At 49.2% G+C, this 19819-nt stretch overlaps 1 protein-coding gene across 1 annotated transcript; it reads left to right on the top strand.

The window, feature by feature from the left end:
- Nucleotides 1-638: 638 nt before the first annotated feature.
- On the top strand, nucleotides 639-19037 carry LOC122380680. Its single transcript, XM_043364054.1, has 4 exons — nucleotides 639-777; nucleotides 15382-15585; nucleotides 18214-18298; nucleotides 18612-19037. The coding sequence occupies exons 1-3, from the start codon at nucleotides 751-753 to the stop codon at nucleotides 18283-18285; spliced, it is 303 nt and encodes a 100-aa protein (XP_043219989.1). The 5' UTR covers nucleotides 639-750; the 3' UTR covers nucleotides 18286-18298; nucleotides 18612-19037.
- The last annotated feature ends 782 nt before the right edge of the window (nucleotides 19038-19819 follow it).

Raw genomic sequence — 19819 nt, 5'->3', positions numbered from 1 at the left:
GTTTAACTGACCGTAACGGTGAAAGTCACCGGTGAAATTAATCCAACCCGCAGCTCGTGAAGCTCCAGCCCTGCACATCCCGCCACCAAATGCTGCGCCCAAATCACGTGTCACTTCACACCGTTCATCAGGGGCGCTATCGGCTAATTGCTCAGACTCATTACCCCAGAACCTCAGTTCAAAGAACCACCGGCGGAAATGATATCGACTCAGTGATCGGCGAGAGCGCAACGCACGTCATCTAAGGCGGACCGCGCCCTGACCGGGTGCCGAGTCACCTGCAGTGAACGCTGCCTATTCCCCGGCTCACGGTATACGCCCGCAGGCGGAGGGGGACTTTCCCTTCTTCCGGGACCGTGCGCGCCGCCGGGCTCAGTCGTCATTGGGCGCACGGTGCGTTGTCCGCCCTCTGCGGCCGTCGCATATCACGACACAGCCGAGGCCCGGGGCGTGACCGCGGGCACTACGGGCCACCTGCGCTCGTGGTAGGTCACCACGAGGACGGCGGGGGCCGGCTCACGGCACGGGCCGGGGCACGAGCCGAGGGGTCCGGTACAGGGCGTGGTCCCGCCGGGGTCGCCGCCGGTGTCCGGCCGCGCCGCCGAGAGGGAGGGGTCGGACTGCCGGCCGCGACGCGACGACGGCGGCGCGCCGGCTCGGACAGCGGCGCAGAAGGCAGTGGGAAGCGACGGGCGGCGGGCGCGGAACTGAGCACTGCTGGTGACACATCGACCGACACGCGCCGCAGCCATGAGTGCGTGGAGCCAGACTGTGCTGGTGAGTAGGGACATCCGGTCTGGGGTTACCAGGGGACCGGTCCGGCCGTCCGCCGGGCGACTGTCGTTCTGTCATGTCGGTTCGTGTGTGTCCCGATCGGAATGCCCGCGCCGTGTGCACCGGTCACGCGATGGTGTCCACTCGTACTCAGTAGTGATGTAATCGCGTATTCACTGAGCGCGTCATGCTACGGCAGTTACAACCCTAAGCACTCTTCTATTTTCGACCCCGTGTTGACAGAGTTCGCAAACATATTTTTCCGTGACGTTGAACTCGTTCACGTCTCAGCAAGACAGACATGATGCTCAGAAGTTATGCTGGCAGGACTCTGGTTTAGGGGCTGATGACTTAAATGATAGGTATCGTAGCCACTAATGAGGGTTCTAAGGGGAGAGCTCACCTTGGGGATCGTCTTAGCCGGTAAAGCGAACCGAACAGCGAACTGGCAGCTGAGGTACACTCGGGGGCAGATTGATGTTCTACAACTCTTTAACCACCGGGTTCCTATGGCTCAGCATTGGAAGCAGCCGCCTGGTACCGGTAGACCGTGCCGCTTCACTTACTTGTCAAGCAGCACAGCCTACCCACCCGTATGACACCGGTCTGGGTCGGTGGCTGGAAGGTGATTTGGGCCGCCTGTGACGTCAGCGCAGCGGTGAGGGCCGAGCCCGGAGGCATGGCTCGGGTCGGCCCGGCGCGGCGGCTGGCGAGGGCTGGGGAGTGAGGTGGGGTGGGAGCACGGACATCGCGCGGCTGAGCGAGTGTAGTTAACTTTCGCGTCTCAAGGCGCCAATTATTCTACCTAACAATTGTGCTAAAGCAGTTGTTAAAATGTCCTATCCCCAAGACAGCGCCTATCATCATACTTGCCATGCACATTGCACATTACGACACACTTAAGCGTGGCAATGGGACAGCCGATAGAACTTATGTCACTCGTGCATCGAGGTGCGGAGCTATATTTTGTATAACATATTAGCATTAACCCTCGCATGTGTGCGGCGTTTGCCAGCTTCTAATGTGTAGGGGGGGGGGTCGGTTGGACCCCCCCCCTTGCCGTTTGGCCCCTGATCGAGCTAGAGCTTCGCGGAAAAAACGAGCGTGTTGCCCGTGACGAGAGGAAGCCGATGATACCCAATTTTAAGGTCCTAGGTCATTGGTTGACCTTCCAGGTCAGGTCAATGACCCAAAGTCGGGAAAATCGGGACCTGTTAGAAAGTCGTTAAGTGTGGCTGCTAAGGGGTTTTTCGGGGTGCTGATCACGAATATCGTGTTAGTTTTGATCACAGATGATGTCTTGAAGCATTTAGACCAGGTCGGGTCAGGTCAGGTCAGGTCAACCAGTAGGCGTCGTGACGGGTATTCGTAGTACGTGTCAACCGCCTCTGACAGCTTCGTAACATGCTACGAAGTCACCAAAACTACTTCGTAAATGTTCAAATGGTTGCTAAATTCGAATTCAGCTCCAAAAACTAGCCTAGAAACATGTAAAACTCGAAAAAGTGACCAGAGGTCACCCGAGGTCACCAAAGGTCAATGACCTGACCTGACCTTCATGTGACCTTGACACACACGGGAGTAACATCAAATCACATGTTTGAACGTTTGAAACCACGAAAAGCTTGCAAACACGCGGCTAGTGCGAGCCGACATACGCGAAATCGCGATTCCGGCCAAACATGGTCTCGGAAAAGAGGTCACAGGTCAAAGGTCATTTGGGTCAGGGTCATGAAATTTTCAGGGTAGGTGTCAAATTGATCAATGCGAGGGTACTGAAAGTTTCGTCGCGATCGGCCGCTTTTTACGCGAGTTATTCGCGACAAACCATGGGGGGTCCATCCGACCCCCCCCCCCTACACATGCGAGGGTTAAGGCCTTGATTGAGCAAATTGGTGTCTATTGTTTCGCACGGTAATCGTCCAGAGACGTGGGAACTGGGGGTTATGAGTAGTGCCGCAGCCAACGCCCCAATTTAAAGCGAATATTACTGTTGCTCTAATATGTGGTCGCAGCCCCCAATAGCAAACCGTTCCAACTAGGAGCCAAAAAGTCGGCCATTCAGGGGGGTTCGAACCGGGCTTCTCCCACCGGCCAATTCACGACACAAGCGTTCATCCACTGAGCTACTGAGAATGGTCCCCATCTGCTCAAAACAAAATGACATTCACCCGCTGACCGCCAATGACAGTATTGTGACATTTGATCGCGTTTGACCGCGGCGGGTGGTCGCTGGTTTCGGCAGCTCAGTGGATACACGCTAACGTAGTAGGGTGAAGGGTTGGAGAAACCCGGTTCGAACCGTCCCAGGTGCGCGACTTATTTGTTCCTAGATGGAACGGTTTGCTATTGGTGGCTGCGACCACACATTAGAGGAACAGTAAGAGTTGCTTAAAGTTGGGACGCCGCGCTATCCAAAAACCCCAGTTCCCACGTCTCTGGACGATTGCTGTGCGAAATAATAGACACCAATGAGCTCAATCAAGGCCTTACTTAATCATACTTATCTGTTAAAAACAATGTAGCTCCGCAACTCGATGCGCGTGTGATATAAATTCTATCGGCTGTCCCAATGCCACGTTTAAGTGTGCCGTAATGTGCATGGCAAGTATGATGATAGGCGCTGTCTTGGGGATAGGACATTTTAACAACTGCTTTAGCACAATTGTTAGGTAGAATAATTGGCGCCTTGAGACGCGAAAGTTAACTACACTCGCTCAGCCCCGCGATGGTCCGTGCTCCCACCCCACCTCACTCCCCAGCCCTCGCCAGCCGCCGTGCCGCGCCGACCCGAGCCATGCCTCCGGGCTCGGCCCTCACCGCTGCGCTGACGTCACAGGCGGCCCACATTGCCTTCCAGCCACCGACCCAGACCGGTGGCATACGGTGTGGGTAGGCTGTGCCGCTTGACAAGTAAGTGAAGCGGCACAGTCTACCGGTACCAGGCGGCTGCTGCCAATGGCAATGCTGATCCATAGGAACCCGGTGGATAAAGAGTTGTAGAACATCAATCTGCCCCCGAGTGTACCCATTCTCATTTGTATGTCTTGGATTAACGCGTCTCATTGATTTAATCATTGTTTTTAGTTATAAATTCTAATCGTCCCTGCCAGGCAGTACCCAGTAGCCACATGTATTAACTGCATGTTGTTACTTAGCTACATAATTGTAATGAACATTAGCTGTGTTTAAAAAGCATAAATCGTTTTCATGGCAAGGAGCGAGAGCGACACAGGCAAGTATAAAGCTGAATCTTCAGCTCGGTTATGATGTCCAAGCTCTTCTAAGGAAACTTGACTGATCAAACATTGCTATGAGCCCGAATGCTAAGAAAACTAAAAGGAACGTTGCATGAGTTTCCTCCTGTCATGGACGCATGTTTACCTGTTTGTCGCAGGGAGCAAACACGTCAAATGTTCGAACAATCGTCAAAGAAGCTACCTTATCCTCGAGACGTCACATGAGTCGTGACACTAACGTAACAGCCAGCCGCATCCACCGAACTTGAACTTTTCCTTTCTTACGCTCACTGGTTCTATACGGCGCAGACAGGCAAAAGTGGATACACGGTTGATATATCAATTATCACGCAAGTTAGCAAAACCAACGATTTCAACGTTGTTATTTTAATTACATAAAAAGTTAAAAAATCAAATGCTTTTGCCTCATATCAAAATTGCACCTCTACAGACTACATCAATAGTGATGTCATCCCCCACCCGATACCAGAGTCCTGCAAAATCAAATATGGAGTTGGTGAGTGCAAAATTTAATACATCGCTATTGATTTACAAATACCGGAACATAACACAAAGTGACGATACACACAACGTTCTGTAGTTTTGTATCGTTGTTAGCAAATGCGTATGCTAAGAAAATGTTTTTTTTTCAATTTATTGAAGATTGGCACATGCCCCAATATGACTGATAATAGTCAAGCTCGGCGCACGATAGGTAGGTACGTATTTCAGTGGTTATATCTGAAGAGGAAGCTTTATGGCTCAGGAACATTTCTAGCATGAATCAGCCATTTTGCTGATTTAAAGACAAAATTTTACATAATCATAAACCGCGCGAAACGCGTTCTGCACCATCGAACCGTCATAAGACACGATGACGGGCAGAGCGGGCGGCGTTTTGTTATTGTTCAGTGAAATGTGTCGCCCAGTACCGCCACACAGCAGGTAGCGAATATTGGGCTTCCAATGTCATTTCCGCTTGCTCTGGTCGAATGGTCGTCTGGGTATTTCATGGGCGAAGGTCAGGGACTAACATGCTGTGGTTAACTTATGGATATAGTGTTGAAAAATTGCGCCCCTTTTGAATTGTCGAGAAAAGGTAGTACAAGTATAAGACCTGAGGTGTTCATTAGTGTTTTTAACGTTTGTGTTTTGCACACGTTTCCGGAAAATGTACATTTCAACGCTGCTGTAACCAGCAGCCAAATACCGATGTTACAAAGTTATGATGATTAGGGAAGCAATAGAAGCGATGTCATCAGTTGTTGATGGCAGGAGCTAGATCGGTCAATATTCATGCCCACTAAAATGAAGGAGCTGTTAAATGTCGTGGCATGGTGACTAGTATGAATGAATATCAAAGCTGTTTATTCAAGAACCCGACATTAAGTAGAGTAGCTGATTCTTCTGAAAAGTCACGCGTGTCCGCATGAGAGAGTATGGTGCACATGAGGGGGTCAGGAAGCTGCAGGGATAAAGAGAACTATTTATATTAACGACTTCGAGAGGACAGGATACCTTTAGGTACAGTCCACAGCAGAAGTAATGTGGGGTTTCAGTCATGGGTATGTTCTGCTTCTGAAGCTTAGGAACGATTAGCCAGACTACAATGAAACTTCGAATGTAGCTTATATGTATCGTCACCCTTGCAGCTGCAATTTTAGCTATTGACATCTTCTTTTCGATCACTCCGCATTAAGCAATCGCCAGTCAAAGCCAATCGTTGAGATTGGTAAAACCCTACATTACTTTAGCCGTGGGCTGTACCAAGCAGCTAATTGAAGACCGAGCGACGAAGAAGGAGAGTTTTTCTGGAACACGCGGAGAGGATTTCCGATTTCCCACAAGTGGGACGTCAAGAATTATCTATCTTTTTAAGTAGAGGCTTATACCTACATACATACTTCATCATAACCATAATAAACACATTTCATTTAAAGTTAAGCATATTCATTAATATATAGGAATAAATTAAGTATAGCTGTTTTAAAACCACAAAACAACATCATACCGATGTTCATCACAAACAACGATAAAAATGTTCGTAGTGAATGCTAGTGGTTATTGGCGTTTGATAAGTTGAACGCATGCTTTTTGGCTGAAACCCTAGCAACTTTGCATTTGCATCTCAGTGGGATACTGACATCAAATTCCGCTGACATCAAATTCTTATTTTTTATCTTAGAGGAATGCGAGATAGAAATATATCTGCACTGCAGGCAGACCCAATGGCAAGTAAAGCTCTACTAAACAGATATCTAAAAATTTGCCGTCCGCCTTTATGCAGTCTGGATCAGTCTGCGTGCAACTTTCACTGTTCCCGGACCTCAATTATAATCTCCGGAGACGTCAATTCTCCTCATGTCAGTAGAATGGCAAAAGAGATGCATGTGGCGATACTTTCAGACGTTTTTTTTTTTAGCTAGGCTATCATCGGCGGCTTTGGGATTATGGGGTACCATGTACTTATGTGCTTATCTTAGCACACCTTCCTTTATAAACTGAGAAGGTTCTGTTACCGACCGAGGGACATGGTTCAGTTATCCATTCAACGCCGCCGATATTTCACATATTCATCAATTCCCATCAAACTCATTTTCTTGCATTCCTGGTGGATGGTTCCCAAATCTTTCTTTTCGTTTTAAAGGTATAACCGAAAGAGTCTCGCAAATTGCAATAGCATTATGCAACTTTATCTCGATATCTATCACTGACCAATGTCACACTCTACCTTCACTGTTGATTGTTACGATTATTGGCGTACATTTAACTTAAAGCTCTGATCATGACACATTATGTTCCTTGTCAAACACTTGCAACATCTCATTTCTCTCACGGTAGTTAGTTTCCGCGTGGTCACTCTTCGTAGTAAAACTGTTCCGGAGGATCCCGGATAATACTCTGGTGTTACTCTCGAAAGTAAAACAGCAGAAATAGCATGTGCCTCCATGCGCGAGGAACTAAAGAAATTTGTGCTGAAATAGAGTGTTTTTGATGTAAAAAAAAAGAGGTGAAATAAAAAACGAGAGAAATGTGAAAAACAGTTTGTGAATATAAAGTTAAGTTTAATTAAGCTATTAAGAAACAAGAACACAACGCGAGAACACTATCATAAACATCTGGAGCCGTATTGACCCGGATTCGCCGGTGATTAAGAAATCTTTGAACGCCTTGTGCAAATTTAAAGAGTAAAGTAATGTGAAGTAACGTAGGTAACTGGTGTCTTGAATTGGCTTTGAGTAATTTAAGTATCTGTTAAGCATTAATTAAGTGTACTCTTTGACAAGATGGCAGGGAAGAAGAAAAGGAGAGCTGACAATACAGAAGCTGCCGATCAAGATAACTCGGAAAGTTCAGATAAATCAGATTCAACGATGCCTCTGAAAAGGGACATTAGCAAGACTATGCGTGAATTTCACCGAACACAAAGACGACTCACTTCACTTGTAGAGAGCGGTGAGATCACAACTGGAAACTCAACCGATGCCATCGAATTACTAGAGGATTTGATCGAGCATATGCATGGACTGACGGAATCACTTTGTGAAGAAGTAAGTGATCAAGGCGAAAAGGAAGAACTTTGGCAGGAACTGGAGCAGGTTGAGAAAGAATCGCGAGAAACCATTCGGTTGACCAATAAAGCCATTCGCGAGAAGATTAACCCGCAGCCTGCAAACGCACCAAGTTCAACTGATGCGAGCACGTCCGGAACCCAAGCAAACAAAGGAGTGAGAAGAACGCAGATGGACTGGACCACCCATGGTCTAAGAAGTCCTCAACTGCCGGTGTTCTCTGGAGAGGACTATGAAAATTGGAAGATAACATTCGACGCATTTGTGGGAGACGAGGACATCCCGGAAAAATTCAAGATGATACAGCTCAAAGCCTGTCTCGGCGGTGACCCGCTGAAGCTCGTCAGCCGATACAATCCCACGGCAGCCGGGTATACAAAGGCCAGAAGCGAGCTGGAGCGCAAATACGGCGGAACGGGAAGACGGATCAGACGTCAACTTGAAGAGATCCGAGCGATGAAGCCGGTACGAGCCGGAAACTGCAAAGATTTGGATGATCTTGCTGACTGCGTCCAGAACCTAGTGACCAATTTGGAAGACAGTGGATGTGTGGCGGATCTGACCGAAACGTCAGCATACTACATTTTGGTCAAGGAGAAGCTGCCGGCATCATATTTGAAAACCTACAAGCGGTGGCAACAGGATGGGAACAGGACGGACAGTTTAATTCTGTTCGCTGACTGGCTGGCAGATGAAGCTGTATGTGAGCGGGAGGCGCAGGAGATAAGCTTGGCCGGTCAGCAGAGACCTGAAGGCAGAGGCAAGGCGGAGACCGTACCGAAGAAGCCGAGAAGAGTTTTCAGCACGGAAGCCGTCGGACAGCCTGAACGAAGAGCAACGTGTCTGTACTGCAACGAGCCGCACAGTCTGGATAACTGCCCGCACTTCACCCGGTGGACTGTCAGCAGTCGCTACCACTACTGCAAAACTAACAGGATATGTTTCCGCTGCCTGTCTGGCCATCATCTGGGGCGTAACTGCCGGCAGTTCAATGGCTGCTCGGTGAATTCATGTGAAGGCACGCACCACACACTGCTGCACGCTACAGCCAAGCCCGCGACTACTGGCCGTGAGGGAGCCATGGGAGGCCGGTCGGTACCTCACGAAGCTGAAGTAGCTGGTGCAGAATACGTCCCATCCACCCAGACACAGAGAAGTTCCAAGCAGTCGTTTCGCACAAAGAAGTCATCTGGAGACGCTCAATCGAACCCCGATCGAGTGGCGTTTCAGACGGTGCCAGTGAAGCTCTCTGCGAATGGGAGATCAGTCATTGTGAGTGCACTTCTGGACCCGTGTTCTGATGCCAATTACCTGACGGAGGCCGCTGCGAATGAGCTACAGCTGCAGGGAGAAGATGAAGATGTGGACCTGGAGACGGTGAACGGAAGCTCACAAGTGAGGATGAAGAAAACTCAGGTTCAACTCAGCTCAGTGGATGAAGGCTACAAGGCCAAGCTCAGCGCATTTGTCATCAAATATCTGTCCAGCGCATCAACAAAAATCGACTGGAACCTGATGAAAGATCGCTGGGATCATATGAAGAAGATCCCGTTCCCGACCGTATCCAGGAAAGGCGGCATTGATATGCTTATCGGCCTGACGGGCGACACCATGTCCCTGTTTCTACCTGAGGAAACCATCCAGGGGCCTCCCGGTGATCCAGTGGCGGTGAAAACCCCACTGGGCTGGACCGCCTTCGGGCCGGTCAGTGGAGCCGAAATGGAAAGCATCAAGACCCTGAGAACCCATATCCGAAGCAAGCTGAAGGTGGAAAATCAGGAAGAGATTAAGGCCATGCGAGAGATGACAGAGCTAGAAGTGATCGGTGTAAGGGAGCAGAAAGAAAAGATTCTGTCAGTTGAAGACAAAGAAGCGATGAAGAAAGTTGAGAAGATGAAACATGAAGGAGGGCGATATGAAGTGAATGTCCCCTGGCGAAATGATGAGCCCAATCTGTCCGGAAATTTCGGATATGCGCTCAGCAGGCTGAGAAAAACGGAGGAAAATATGAAGAAACGTAAAGATGAAGCCATGGAGAAAAAGTACGGTGAGATCTTCGAAGATTACGTGAAGAAAGGCTACTTTCTGAAGATAGCCGCCGGTGATGAAAACTGGACAGCCGCCACCTGTGAAGGGTGGTTCTTGCCTCACTTTCCAGTGATAAGACAAGACAGGGCAACAACAAAGATCAGACTGGTCTTCGACGCTGCGGCAAAGTACCAGGGAAGGAGCTTGAACGACGAGCTGTACCCAGGTCCTTCAATCTGCAGAGATCTGATCGAGATTCTACTGGGATTCCGGCGTCATCCCATCGCTCTGACGGGTGATGTCGAGGAGATGTTTCTCCAAGTGAAGCTGGCGACCGCAGACAAGAAGTATCACCGCGTCCTATGGCGCGACGGTGAAGCAGAGAGGGCGCCAGATATATACGAAGCCCAGCGATGGATATTTGGAAACGCGGCTGCACCTTTCGCTGCTCAGTATGTCATGAAGGAAAATGCTCAGATACACGCTGCCGAGTTCCCTCTCGCCGCTCAAGCCGTGGAAAGATCATTCTACATGGATGATGCGCTCTGCTCCTTCAAAACTGAAGAGGAAGCCAAAGAAGCAAGAGAGCAGCTCACTGATGTGATGAAGCAGGCAGGCATGCACATACGGAAATGGCGAAGCAGCAGCTCGGATGTAACAGCAAGTATCCCGGAAAAGGAGCGCGCTAAGGAGCCGGAATTCAAGATCGAAGATGGCCCAAATCAGACAAGCAAGACGCTGGGTCTTCTGTGGAATGCTGATGAAGATACTCTTGGAATCTGCGCTACCACTTCCTCAGACGCCGCGCCTGAAAACCGGCCAACAAAAAGACTCTGTCTCAAGAAAATAGCTGCGGTTTTCGACCCGCTGTGTCTGATCTGCCCGCTCACCATCACCGCCAAGATCATCTTTCAAGAGACTTGGGCTCGCGGTCTGGATTGGGACGATCCACTGCCGCCCGACATGGAAGCTGAATGGCTGACCTGGCTTGAAGATATTCAGGAGGTGAGCTCATTGACTGTCCCAAGGTGCGTTCATTCATTTTCCAGTGAAAACGCACAACAACTGCATGTTTTCTCAGACGCATCGGAGCAGGCGTACGCCGCTGTGATTTACGTCGTCACTGACTGTGAAGAAGGGATCGTGTCAAGAATAGCTCTGGCTCGAGCTAGGGTCACACCAAGGTCAAGAAAGGTCACCATACCTCGACTCGAGCTTATGGCTGCGCTACTTGGCCTGCGGCTCGTGAAGAAGGTCTGCGCTGCGTTTGAGATTCAGCTGACGGACGTGGTGTTCTGGTCGGACTCGCTCAACGTTATCTGCTGGATAAAAAATGACGTCAAGCGCTTCCAACCGTTTGTCGCCCACCGCGTCTCAGAGATCCGGGAGTTCACGAGTCCTGATCAGTGGAGACACATTCCTGGAACGGAAAATCCAGCAGATCTCCCCAGTAGAGGTGTCAAGCTGGAAGACCTGAAGCACATCAGCCTCTGGTGGGAAGGACCTCCATTCCTTCTGGAGTCACCTGAGAACTGGCCAAAACAGAGAGACATCTCTGAACAGGCATGCGACCCCAGTGAGTTCCGCAAAGAAAAAGTAACTACTCACTCAGCGCGGGCGAAGGAGATGGACACAGACTTCCGGCTACAGCCAGCACGCTACTCGAAGTGGATGAAGCTCATCAGAGTGACAGCATGGGTGCTCCGCTTCGTGAAAAGGCTGAAACAAAGAAGAACCAAGGCTGAATCTGAGAACTCGGATAGCTCCTGTGGTTCTCTCTCGAGTGAAGAACTGACTCAAGCCGAGTATTTCTGGTTCCTGAAAGCTCAGGAGTGCTTCGAGGACGAGCGACGTCATCTGCAAGCACAAGAGGAAGACAATGACGTAGTGCACTCAAGGCACGTGTGCAAAGACAGCAAGATCCGTCGCTTGTGTCCAGTGCTGGATAGCAACGGATTAGTGAGAGTTGGCGGCCGTCTACAGCAGAGTGGACTGTCCTTCGACGCCAAACATCCGGTGCTGCTACCGAAGCATCATGAAGTGACGAAGTTGTTCGTGCGATACGTTCATGAAGATGGTGATCACGAGCTGGGAATCGAACACACCGTCTCTGAGCTTCGTCAGAGGGTGTGGATAATCGGCGCCAGAGAGCAAGTGAAAAAATGCATTTGGTCATGCCCAGAATGTGTGAAGAGGCGCCGACTACCCAGAAGCCAGCTCATGGCTCCAAAACGCACCAGTGAAGTAAAGGGGCCCTATCGGGCTTTCTTGAGATGTGCAGTGGATTTTGCTGGGCCGTTTGAAACCAAGCAGGGCCGATGCAAGTCAAGAACCAAGCGCTACTTGTGCCTCTTTCTGTGTCAGCAGACCAGAGCGGTGCATCTCGAGGTCGCCTTTGGCCTTGACACAGACAGCTTTCTCAGAGCTTTCATGCGATTTGTAGCTCGCAGAGGTGTACCTGCTGAAATGACCTCAGACAATGGGAAGAACTTCGTCGGAGTGAGCCGTGAACTACAGAAGCTGGCGAGCAGCCTGGACCAGGGCGACATCACAACGAGGACCGCGCACTTGCGTGTCAAGTGGAACTTTACGCCTCCAGGAGCTCCTCACTTCAACGGAGGCTGTGAAGCAATGGTGAAGAGCGCAAAACGTGCGCTTCGGAAGACGCTGGAATCGGCTCATCTCAGCGATGAAGAGCTACAGACAGCGTTCTGCCGCGCTGAAGCTCTGCTTAACTCGAGACCTTTGACGAGTGTCTCATCTGATCCGATTGACCAGCCGCCCATCTCTCCGGCGTCGCTCATGTTGGGCCAAACCAGGCTCGACTTCATGCCTGATGATGATGGAGATGCAGAAACGACAAGAAGACGCTGGCGCCGCCTGCTGCAACTGAGCTCGGAGTTCTGGCGACGCTGGATTCGTGAGTACCTCCCAACTCTGCAAGGCAGGCAAAAATGGACTGAGCAATCTGAAAACCTGCGTGAAGGTGAACTGGTGCTGTTGGTGGATCCGAATGCACCCAGAGGACTGTGGCCGCTAGCCAGGGTCACGAAGACGTTCCCAGGACCAGATGGGCTCGTCCGTGTTGTAGAAGTTAAGACGGCAAAAGGTGTATATAAGAGGCCAGTCACGAAGACTGTTCGACTGGAGCTGGATGTCTGAAGAGGACGACTGTAGACGCCATCGGTGGGTGACTGTCATGATCCAGGGATGCAGCTGATGTGGTCTGAAGTGATTCTGAATGACCGGAGGTTCATTCAGAGTGGGGGGTGATGTTCCGGAGGATCCCGGATAATACTCTGGTGTTACTCTCGAAAGTAAAACAGCAGAAATAGCATGTGCCTCCATGCGCGAGGAACTAAAGAAATTTGTGCTGAAATAGAGTGTTTTTGATGTAAAAAAAAGAGGTGAAATAAAAAACGAGAGAAATGTGAAAAACAGTTTGTGAATATAAAGTTAAGTTTAATTAAGCTATTAAGAAACAAGAACACAACGCGAGAACACTATCATAAACAAAAACCACTACCTGTATCTTAAAATGCTACTATTGGTATTAAATCGCATGTACTCAGCCGATATAAAGACTCCATTCATGATAACCCGTGCGTACAGTGCACTCGCTTCTAAGGTGATACCCATTGCCGCCGGAGAACCATGTGCCAAAATAGCAGTGTTACTCGGCCGCTGCCAGCGAAGAAACCCGCTTTCACACGAAACCAGCGCCTTCACGGTAGGCTGGCGTCCACAAGTGGCTGGGACAGCCCGTAGTAGGTATGACTTGCAGCCCGCGATGAACAGGCCATCGACATGGTTCACCTCGCGCAGTTGTTGGATCTTGTCCATGAGTGATTTTCCCCTTCGCTGCAGCGAAGCGTGCCCAATGCGCAAGTGCAATGACCAGTGGAAGGTAAACAGGATGTGCCAGGTATCGGAGGTGTTGCATAGCTTCAGTTGCAGATTGCATCTAGTTGAATAGTATTATGCAAATGGGTATGCCCGTGAGGGGATAAGTGATCGATGAGAGGAGGAAAGTCGCACTCAACAACTCGGCTTTCACGTGCAGAGGTGAAATGCAGCTGTGTAATATAGAGCTGCATTCCTTTCAACCACGGCCCATCCGTGGACTGTTTTGGAAAACCGATAGGGCTCTGTTCTGGATCAAGCCGTGACTGTGAGGAATAAGGCTCTGCAGGCCCGACTCGCCATTCATATTCAGATGACAACCGCGCCTGCTGGCGCCAGCTCTCCGTGATCAAAGCACCCCCTCTTTGGACCAGTACTGGTAGTCTGGTGATCTAGATCTCCGGCGGGTCTCGGGGCACCCTGACCTTTCCAACCTGACCCATAGCGGCACCCCTCGGGTCAAGGTAGACAGCAGGCGACAGACGGACGGACGCCCCATACGGGCCCGACCACGGCCCGGGTGGACTAGGGGATGGGGTACCGTAGACCGGAGTAGGGAGGGCCGGGGGCGACTCAAGCTAATTGGTGTGAAGTTGATGAGACGGGGCAGGACGTCGGGCTGACATAATGACATAACTAATAGTGAGTCAGAGCTATCATTACGATGACGTCATAATGATCTGTTTGACTCTCTACATTATCAAAACGGAGATTGGAGAAGAGCCGTCATTTGTCTTAAGACGAGCGAGCAAGTGGATAAAAATGCCCATTCTTGCAAGGAATGTTTGATGAAAATTAACGTCTGATAGCTGGATAAATCATTAAAATGACCAACACTGGCTCCTTAGCTGGAAACCTACAAAAAAAGCTATGAACCTAATTAAATCAAAGCTGCACCAAATGCCAACCAAGTGTTTAACAGATGGCCAAATGTTTAACAGGCCAAACGTTTAATAGATAATGGAAACGGCTATCGTTCATTAGCTGGAAGTAAACATTTCCAGCCTGCGTCACTTCACAGCCTGCAGCGGCGCCAGCAGCTGTCCAGCTGCAATGACCGCTGGTGACACGCCCCAGTGGCCACTATACCGGGGGGCCGGGTCAGGGGTCGTGTCCGTCCGTGCCGCGCCACTGGAGACGGTTACGGCGCACCGGCTACAGTCGTGGCGCGGCGCGGCATGTTCGCCACGATCTGAACTGTCCTTCATGGGCCACGCCTCAGTCCAGTCACGGTGGCAGCGAGGGACAGCGCCGCTGTTGCTACAGAGGGGTATAAAAGGTCGATTAATTTCGTACTGAAAAGGCCTTCATAGAGAGAAAAATCAAAACTCTTTCACGATGACAGCGTTCGTTCGAGTGTTTGGACATTAGCTGACTGGACAACATTCACTCAGAGCATGGCATCTAGAGAGGCATTTAGTTTGTCAACTCAGCATGCTTGATACTCGTAATATAGGTAAGCCGGCTTCAAATACGAAATACCCGAGGTTCTCGCATGTATGTAGGTGACGGTTTAGATATAACACGATAGATGAGTGGAAGGAAAGGCACGGGAGAGGCCCGTCCCTGGACTTGCGGTGGACGCTAACCGCCGCGCCGGTGGGCTGGCGCAATTGGAAAGGTCGATTAAAAAAGTATGGCGCCGGTAGTCGAACCACAGACCTGGTATTGCCGCCACCGCTAGTCCGTAGGTATGTTATCTGATTGAGTCAGGTGCAGCTGCTGGCCCGCTGAGAGACTGATAATGAGCACTGGCACGACCTGCACTTCAAAGCACAAATAGGTCTCATTGGCACCCCTGCAGAGAAAGACATCGCGCCCACACATCAAACCAACACCTGACTAAAACATTTTTCCCTTCTCAGCTGGTCATTCTGGCGGTGCTGGTGCTGGGGGCTGTCGGACGGCCCCAGTACCAGAGCGGGTACGGCACCGGGCCCCTCTCCGAGGCCAAACTGTGGCGTCGCGTGGTCGACACGGACAAGGAAGATTACCGAGCCGCGCGCGCCGCCGCCGCCATCGCGCTGCGCCTCTTCAGGAACGCCGGAACGCAGACCAACATCATCAAGGTGGGAAGGAGGGGAGGTGAAGAGTGTTGTGTGAGGGGGTGTGGGGGGGGGGCGGAAGAGAGGGAGCAAGGTGAGAAAGAAATGTGAGTAGGCACTGGGGAGTGATCAGTGATGAGATGAGGCCACTGAAGACATGAGTGTCTGTCGTCTGACGTCTGTTTTGAAAACATAGTATGACTAATGACTATCCTGTGAGGACACACATCTGGTGGGTGCCGATGTTCTGAATCTGGTAATTGATCTAAAGTAAATATTACGTGTTATAAATAAACCAACACACATGGGGCATTCCACGATAGATCGTACCAGGCCCGTCACCCTCATCTCTCAGATTTTAATGAAAATCGGTCCTAGGGGTAATCATAGGCCCCAAAGACGCCTGGCAAAATATCAGACTTCTCAGATCAAAACTTTTTGAGTTATATTGCAATACATTTTTTTTAACTTCGGTTTGTAACGGTGAGTTTGATGGCCTATAACTCAAGAACGGGTCATGCAACCAACAAACGGGAAACAACACTAAGCTTGCGATGAACCAAAAATTGATATTACTTTTTAAAAATTCTAAAGAAAAATTTTGATTGTTGAACAAAAACCTTAATCTTTTTTCATTTGCCTCTAATGACTTTTGGGACCAAAATTTTTCACATTTTTTATTTTTTCAAAATAAACTTCATGTCATTGCAAATCGACATGCAAAAAAAATAGAAAGGTGTTCTTTCTATAAGTTCCTCATTTTCCCGCAAACAAAATGGGTTTCGGAGGGGTTGATACGACCCCAGCACGCCGTTTTGCTTCTAATAGAGGTAGAGCCTCGCGGAAAAAAACGAACGTGTGTGCCGTTACAAGTCGCAGCGATTGGTACCCAATTTTAAGGTCTCAGGTTAACCGGTAGCGTCTGAGGTCAGGTCAAGTGACTGAAGTTACGGGTTCGGTTTTTAGTAAATAACTTCGCAAAAAATGGCCGCAGAGCCGCGATTTTGGCATCATTGTGTTCGCCTAGCTCAGGTGCGTCGAATGGTATACTTTTTGTTAGGGTGAGGTCAACTTAAGTAGTTGACCTCGGGTCAAGGTCAGGTCAGAGCCCCTCAGGTCACGAAGCTGGGCAGAGGGTATCATATGGCATATCATTCGATTCGGAAGGTCTTCCCGAGTCCATTGGTGGCTTTCCCGACTCTCTAGCTCAATTTGATCGGGAGTTATTGACGAAAAACTCGTACGACCCTAGTGACGTCATAAATGACGTCACGCAAGGTTAACAATGCAAAAGTGAAGCATTGGACTTTGCAAGGAGTGCATGAAATCACGATGCCATGTACGTGAGATAGTTTTAGATCATTATCGGCGCCAAAATAACAGATTTTATATTTCCCCATTGACTTATAACAGTGATGTCACGTGACTCATGTGATCTTCAAAAATTCCCAGATATATAAGTTGTGAGACCTCTGAAGGACACCATGTATGCGTCCTGTAACTTTTATCTCGGACAGCTATGGTCATTGGCGTCCAAAACAATGTCAGAACCAAACAGCCTTTTTCACTCTCGCGCTCATAGGAAAGAGGGTTGGATGAACCCTCTTTTCATTTTTTCAGATGACTAAGATTTCAATTGAAATTTCAGCAACCCGTGATGTCACTAGGCAGCTTTACCACGCCATTTGTAAGCTCCCCTCCCAAAATCACTATTCGAAACCGTTATCGTGACGTAAAATAAATACATTTATAGAAAGAACACCTTCCTATTTTTTTGCACACTTCTCAACAATGAGCTAAATATTTTTTAAAGAAATAAAAATTCAAAAAAATTTGGTCCTTAAGTCCAAAAAATACAAATGAAAGAAAACTCGATATTTCATATCTCAAAAATAGCGTATTTTTCGAAATTTCAAAAATACATATTAATCTCTGTTTCATTGCAAGTTCAATGTTATCTAACATTTGGCATTTGAATAATCCGTCTTAGAGTTACAGCCCGCCAAACTTAGCGCTGCAAGGCAAGATCCAAAAAATGTTATACGCCATAACTCAAAAAATACTTATCTGATAAGTCTGAAATTGTTACAGGTAGATTCAGAGCCCCTGATTACCCCTGAGACCAATTTTCGTCAAATTCCGAGAGATGAGGGTGTCAAATTGGAAAAAAAGTGGTACGATCTATCGTGGAATGCCCCACATACATCACACACGAATGCATAAAGTAAGAAAACATCCAACGATTTCTTTTAGGATAAAAAAGTTTCAACACAAAGCAAAGAACAAATAAAAAAACGAACAAAATGACTCACCACTTTCAGGACTGACCTTCAAGTCACAATTTACCTGTAATTGTGTAACATACATTATTAATCTCGTACTTCCACCTCTTGCGGTATTGACAATGGACCGCAGCCCACAACCACTGCCGTTGTCTTACGGGCAATCGGCTCATCGGACCTTGAGCGCCATAAAAAGTCGTCTGTAGTAGCTACCGCTCCGGACCGTTGTTCGTGACGCCAGTGGGATAACTGTCTCATGCTATAGAAGTCGAAGCACCATCACAACTAAGACAATCAGGGTGCTGGTGAATCACAGGAGATCAGTGATGTGAGGTGAGGTTCGCTCACCAGACGTTATTCCCTGTTGCAGGACGTTGAGCCGATCTACAAGTACAAGAGGCCCAAGTTTGCCACCAGCTACAGGCCGCCGGCCGGACACTGATGACTGAGAAGCGGTAGGGCGACAATTTAGCAACTACTCAAGCTTATGTCGATGTAATGGGCCAAGACATCTTTCAAAATGTGTTTTAAGCGTATTTACATTTTACACCTAGCTATGTACTTGCTTTGCATGTATGATAGCCGGAATACAGCTTTTTTCTTCATCATATATCCTTGCCAAGAACTTGGACCTGCGCCGAGTTAAGGATATGTTAACATTTTCCAGTTCAGTTATGCTTGAAACGCGACATCAAGAGAAATTGCTCATCATCGGCACTCATAGAGGCTTTCCTTCGCTGTCGCCTGACACCTTACTTTCTATTGCAGCGAATTTTCTATAAACGAAAGGGGAGGGAGGGGGAGGCAGCTGACAAGATACCACTACACACCACGACGCAATCATGGAGGGAGCATCAAGGAGTTCCACTGGACAGTGGACAGACCAGAGTCAGACCAGGAGCTCTGCTGGACCGCGGAGGCAGCTCCATGCCGTGACCCGCCAGCGCCCGGCCGAGGAGGCGTCACGTCGCATCATGTTTCATGGTCACCTTTGTGTCACAAGGGAGTCGACCTTGGCAGTGCTACCCTTCCCACTAATACGGTTGTGTATCGAGTGATGAAACGATTCCAAATACTAGCTGTGCCAAGAGGTGATGGACTTAAAATTAGTCCGAAGTGTTAAGCATACCTTTATGTTGTTTCAACTGGAGATGTGAAAGCACCAAAGAAAGCAAAATGAAAAGGAAGCAAAGCTGTATAGAAACAAAGTGATACCTACTCATTATTGAAGTGAGTAGATAGGTATGTCTTTTAAACACCGCGATACTACCTTGCGTTTGTTTCTTTCTTTTGCCTGTGTTTAAGACTAAAGCTCTTTGATAGTCATTTCTTTCTCTTTTTGTTAAGGACTTATTCTAGAAATTGACGCGAGTAAAAATGACCCAGTAAACATGCCGACGTCGGCCCGATGTCGGCCGACGTCGGGGTGACGTCGGCAACTCGGCATCGGCATGCCGACGTCGGCCCGACGTCGGTCCAACCTCGGCACGACGTCGGCTGGATGTCGGATATGCCCGCATGTACCGACGTCCAGCCGAAGTCCAGCCGACGTCGGGCCGACGTCGGACCGAGATCAATTGCTGAGGTCCAGCCGACGTCGGGCCGACGTTGGGGCGACGTCGGACCGACATCGGCCGCTGTTTTGACCGTTAAAATAACATAAAATACATGTTTCATGTTTCATTAAGAGCTTCTGTATTCAAAATATCCTCAGGAAACTCAAATCCTCCTCCACGACGCAACCCCCTGATCCGGACTGGACGGGAAACTTTATCCCATTTGGGATTGCCCGTAAGCCGAGCTCGCCCGTAGCCGGGTGCGGTGAGTGCTTGGGGGCTGCTCGGCCTATCCTTTGCTCAGGCTCAGCCCCGGCAACTCACCAGGGCCGGGCCCAGTTCATATAGAAAGGCCAGTCGGCAAGTGTCACTTTGCCAAAGTGCCACTTATCAAAGGGACACTTTGGGAAACGTTGGTGC

Source organism: Amphibalanus amphitrite, unplaced genomic scaffold (assembly GCF_019059575.1).
Source record: "Amphibalanus amphitrite isolate SeventyFive unplaced genomic scaffold, NRLGWU_Aamphi_draft 000104F_arrow, whole genome shotgun sequence".
In the NCBI taxonomy this organism is placed as follows: domain Eukaryota; kingdom Metazoa; phylum Arthropoda; class Thecostraca; order Balanomorpha; family Balanidae; genus Amphibalanus; species Amphibalanus amphitrite.
This window is presented reverse-complemented; position numbering and strand designations above follow the sequence as displayed.

Bases quoted from the DNA above. Each gene is read 5' to 3' on its own strand.
- LOC122380680 (XM_043364054.1), top strand. From the start codon at position 751: ATGAGTGCGTGGAGCCAGACTGTGCTG. The intron at 778-15,381 runs GTGAGTAGGGAC...TTCCCTTCTCAG, and splicing joins CGTGGAGCCAGACTGTGCTG to CTGGTCATTCTGGCGGTGCT. The intron at 15,586-18,213 runs GTGGGAAGGAGG...TCCCTGTTGCAG, and splicing joins CGCAGACCAACATCATCAAG to GACGTTGAGCCGATCTACAA.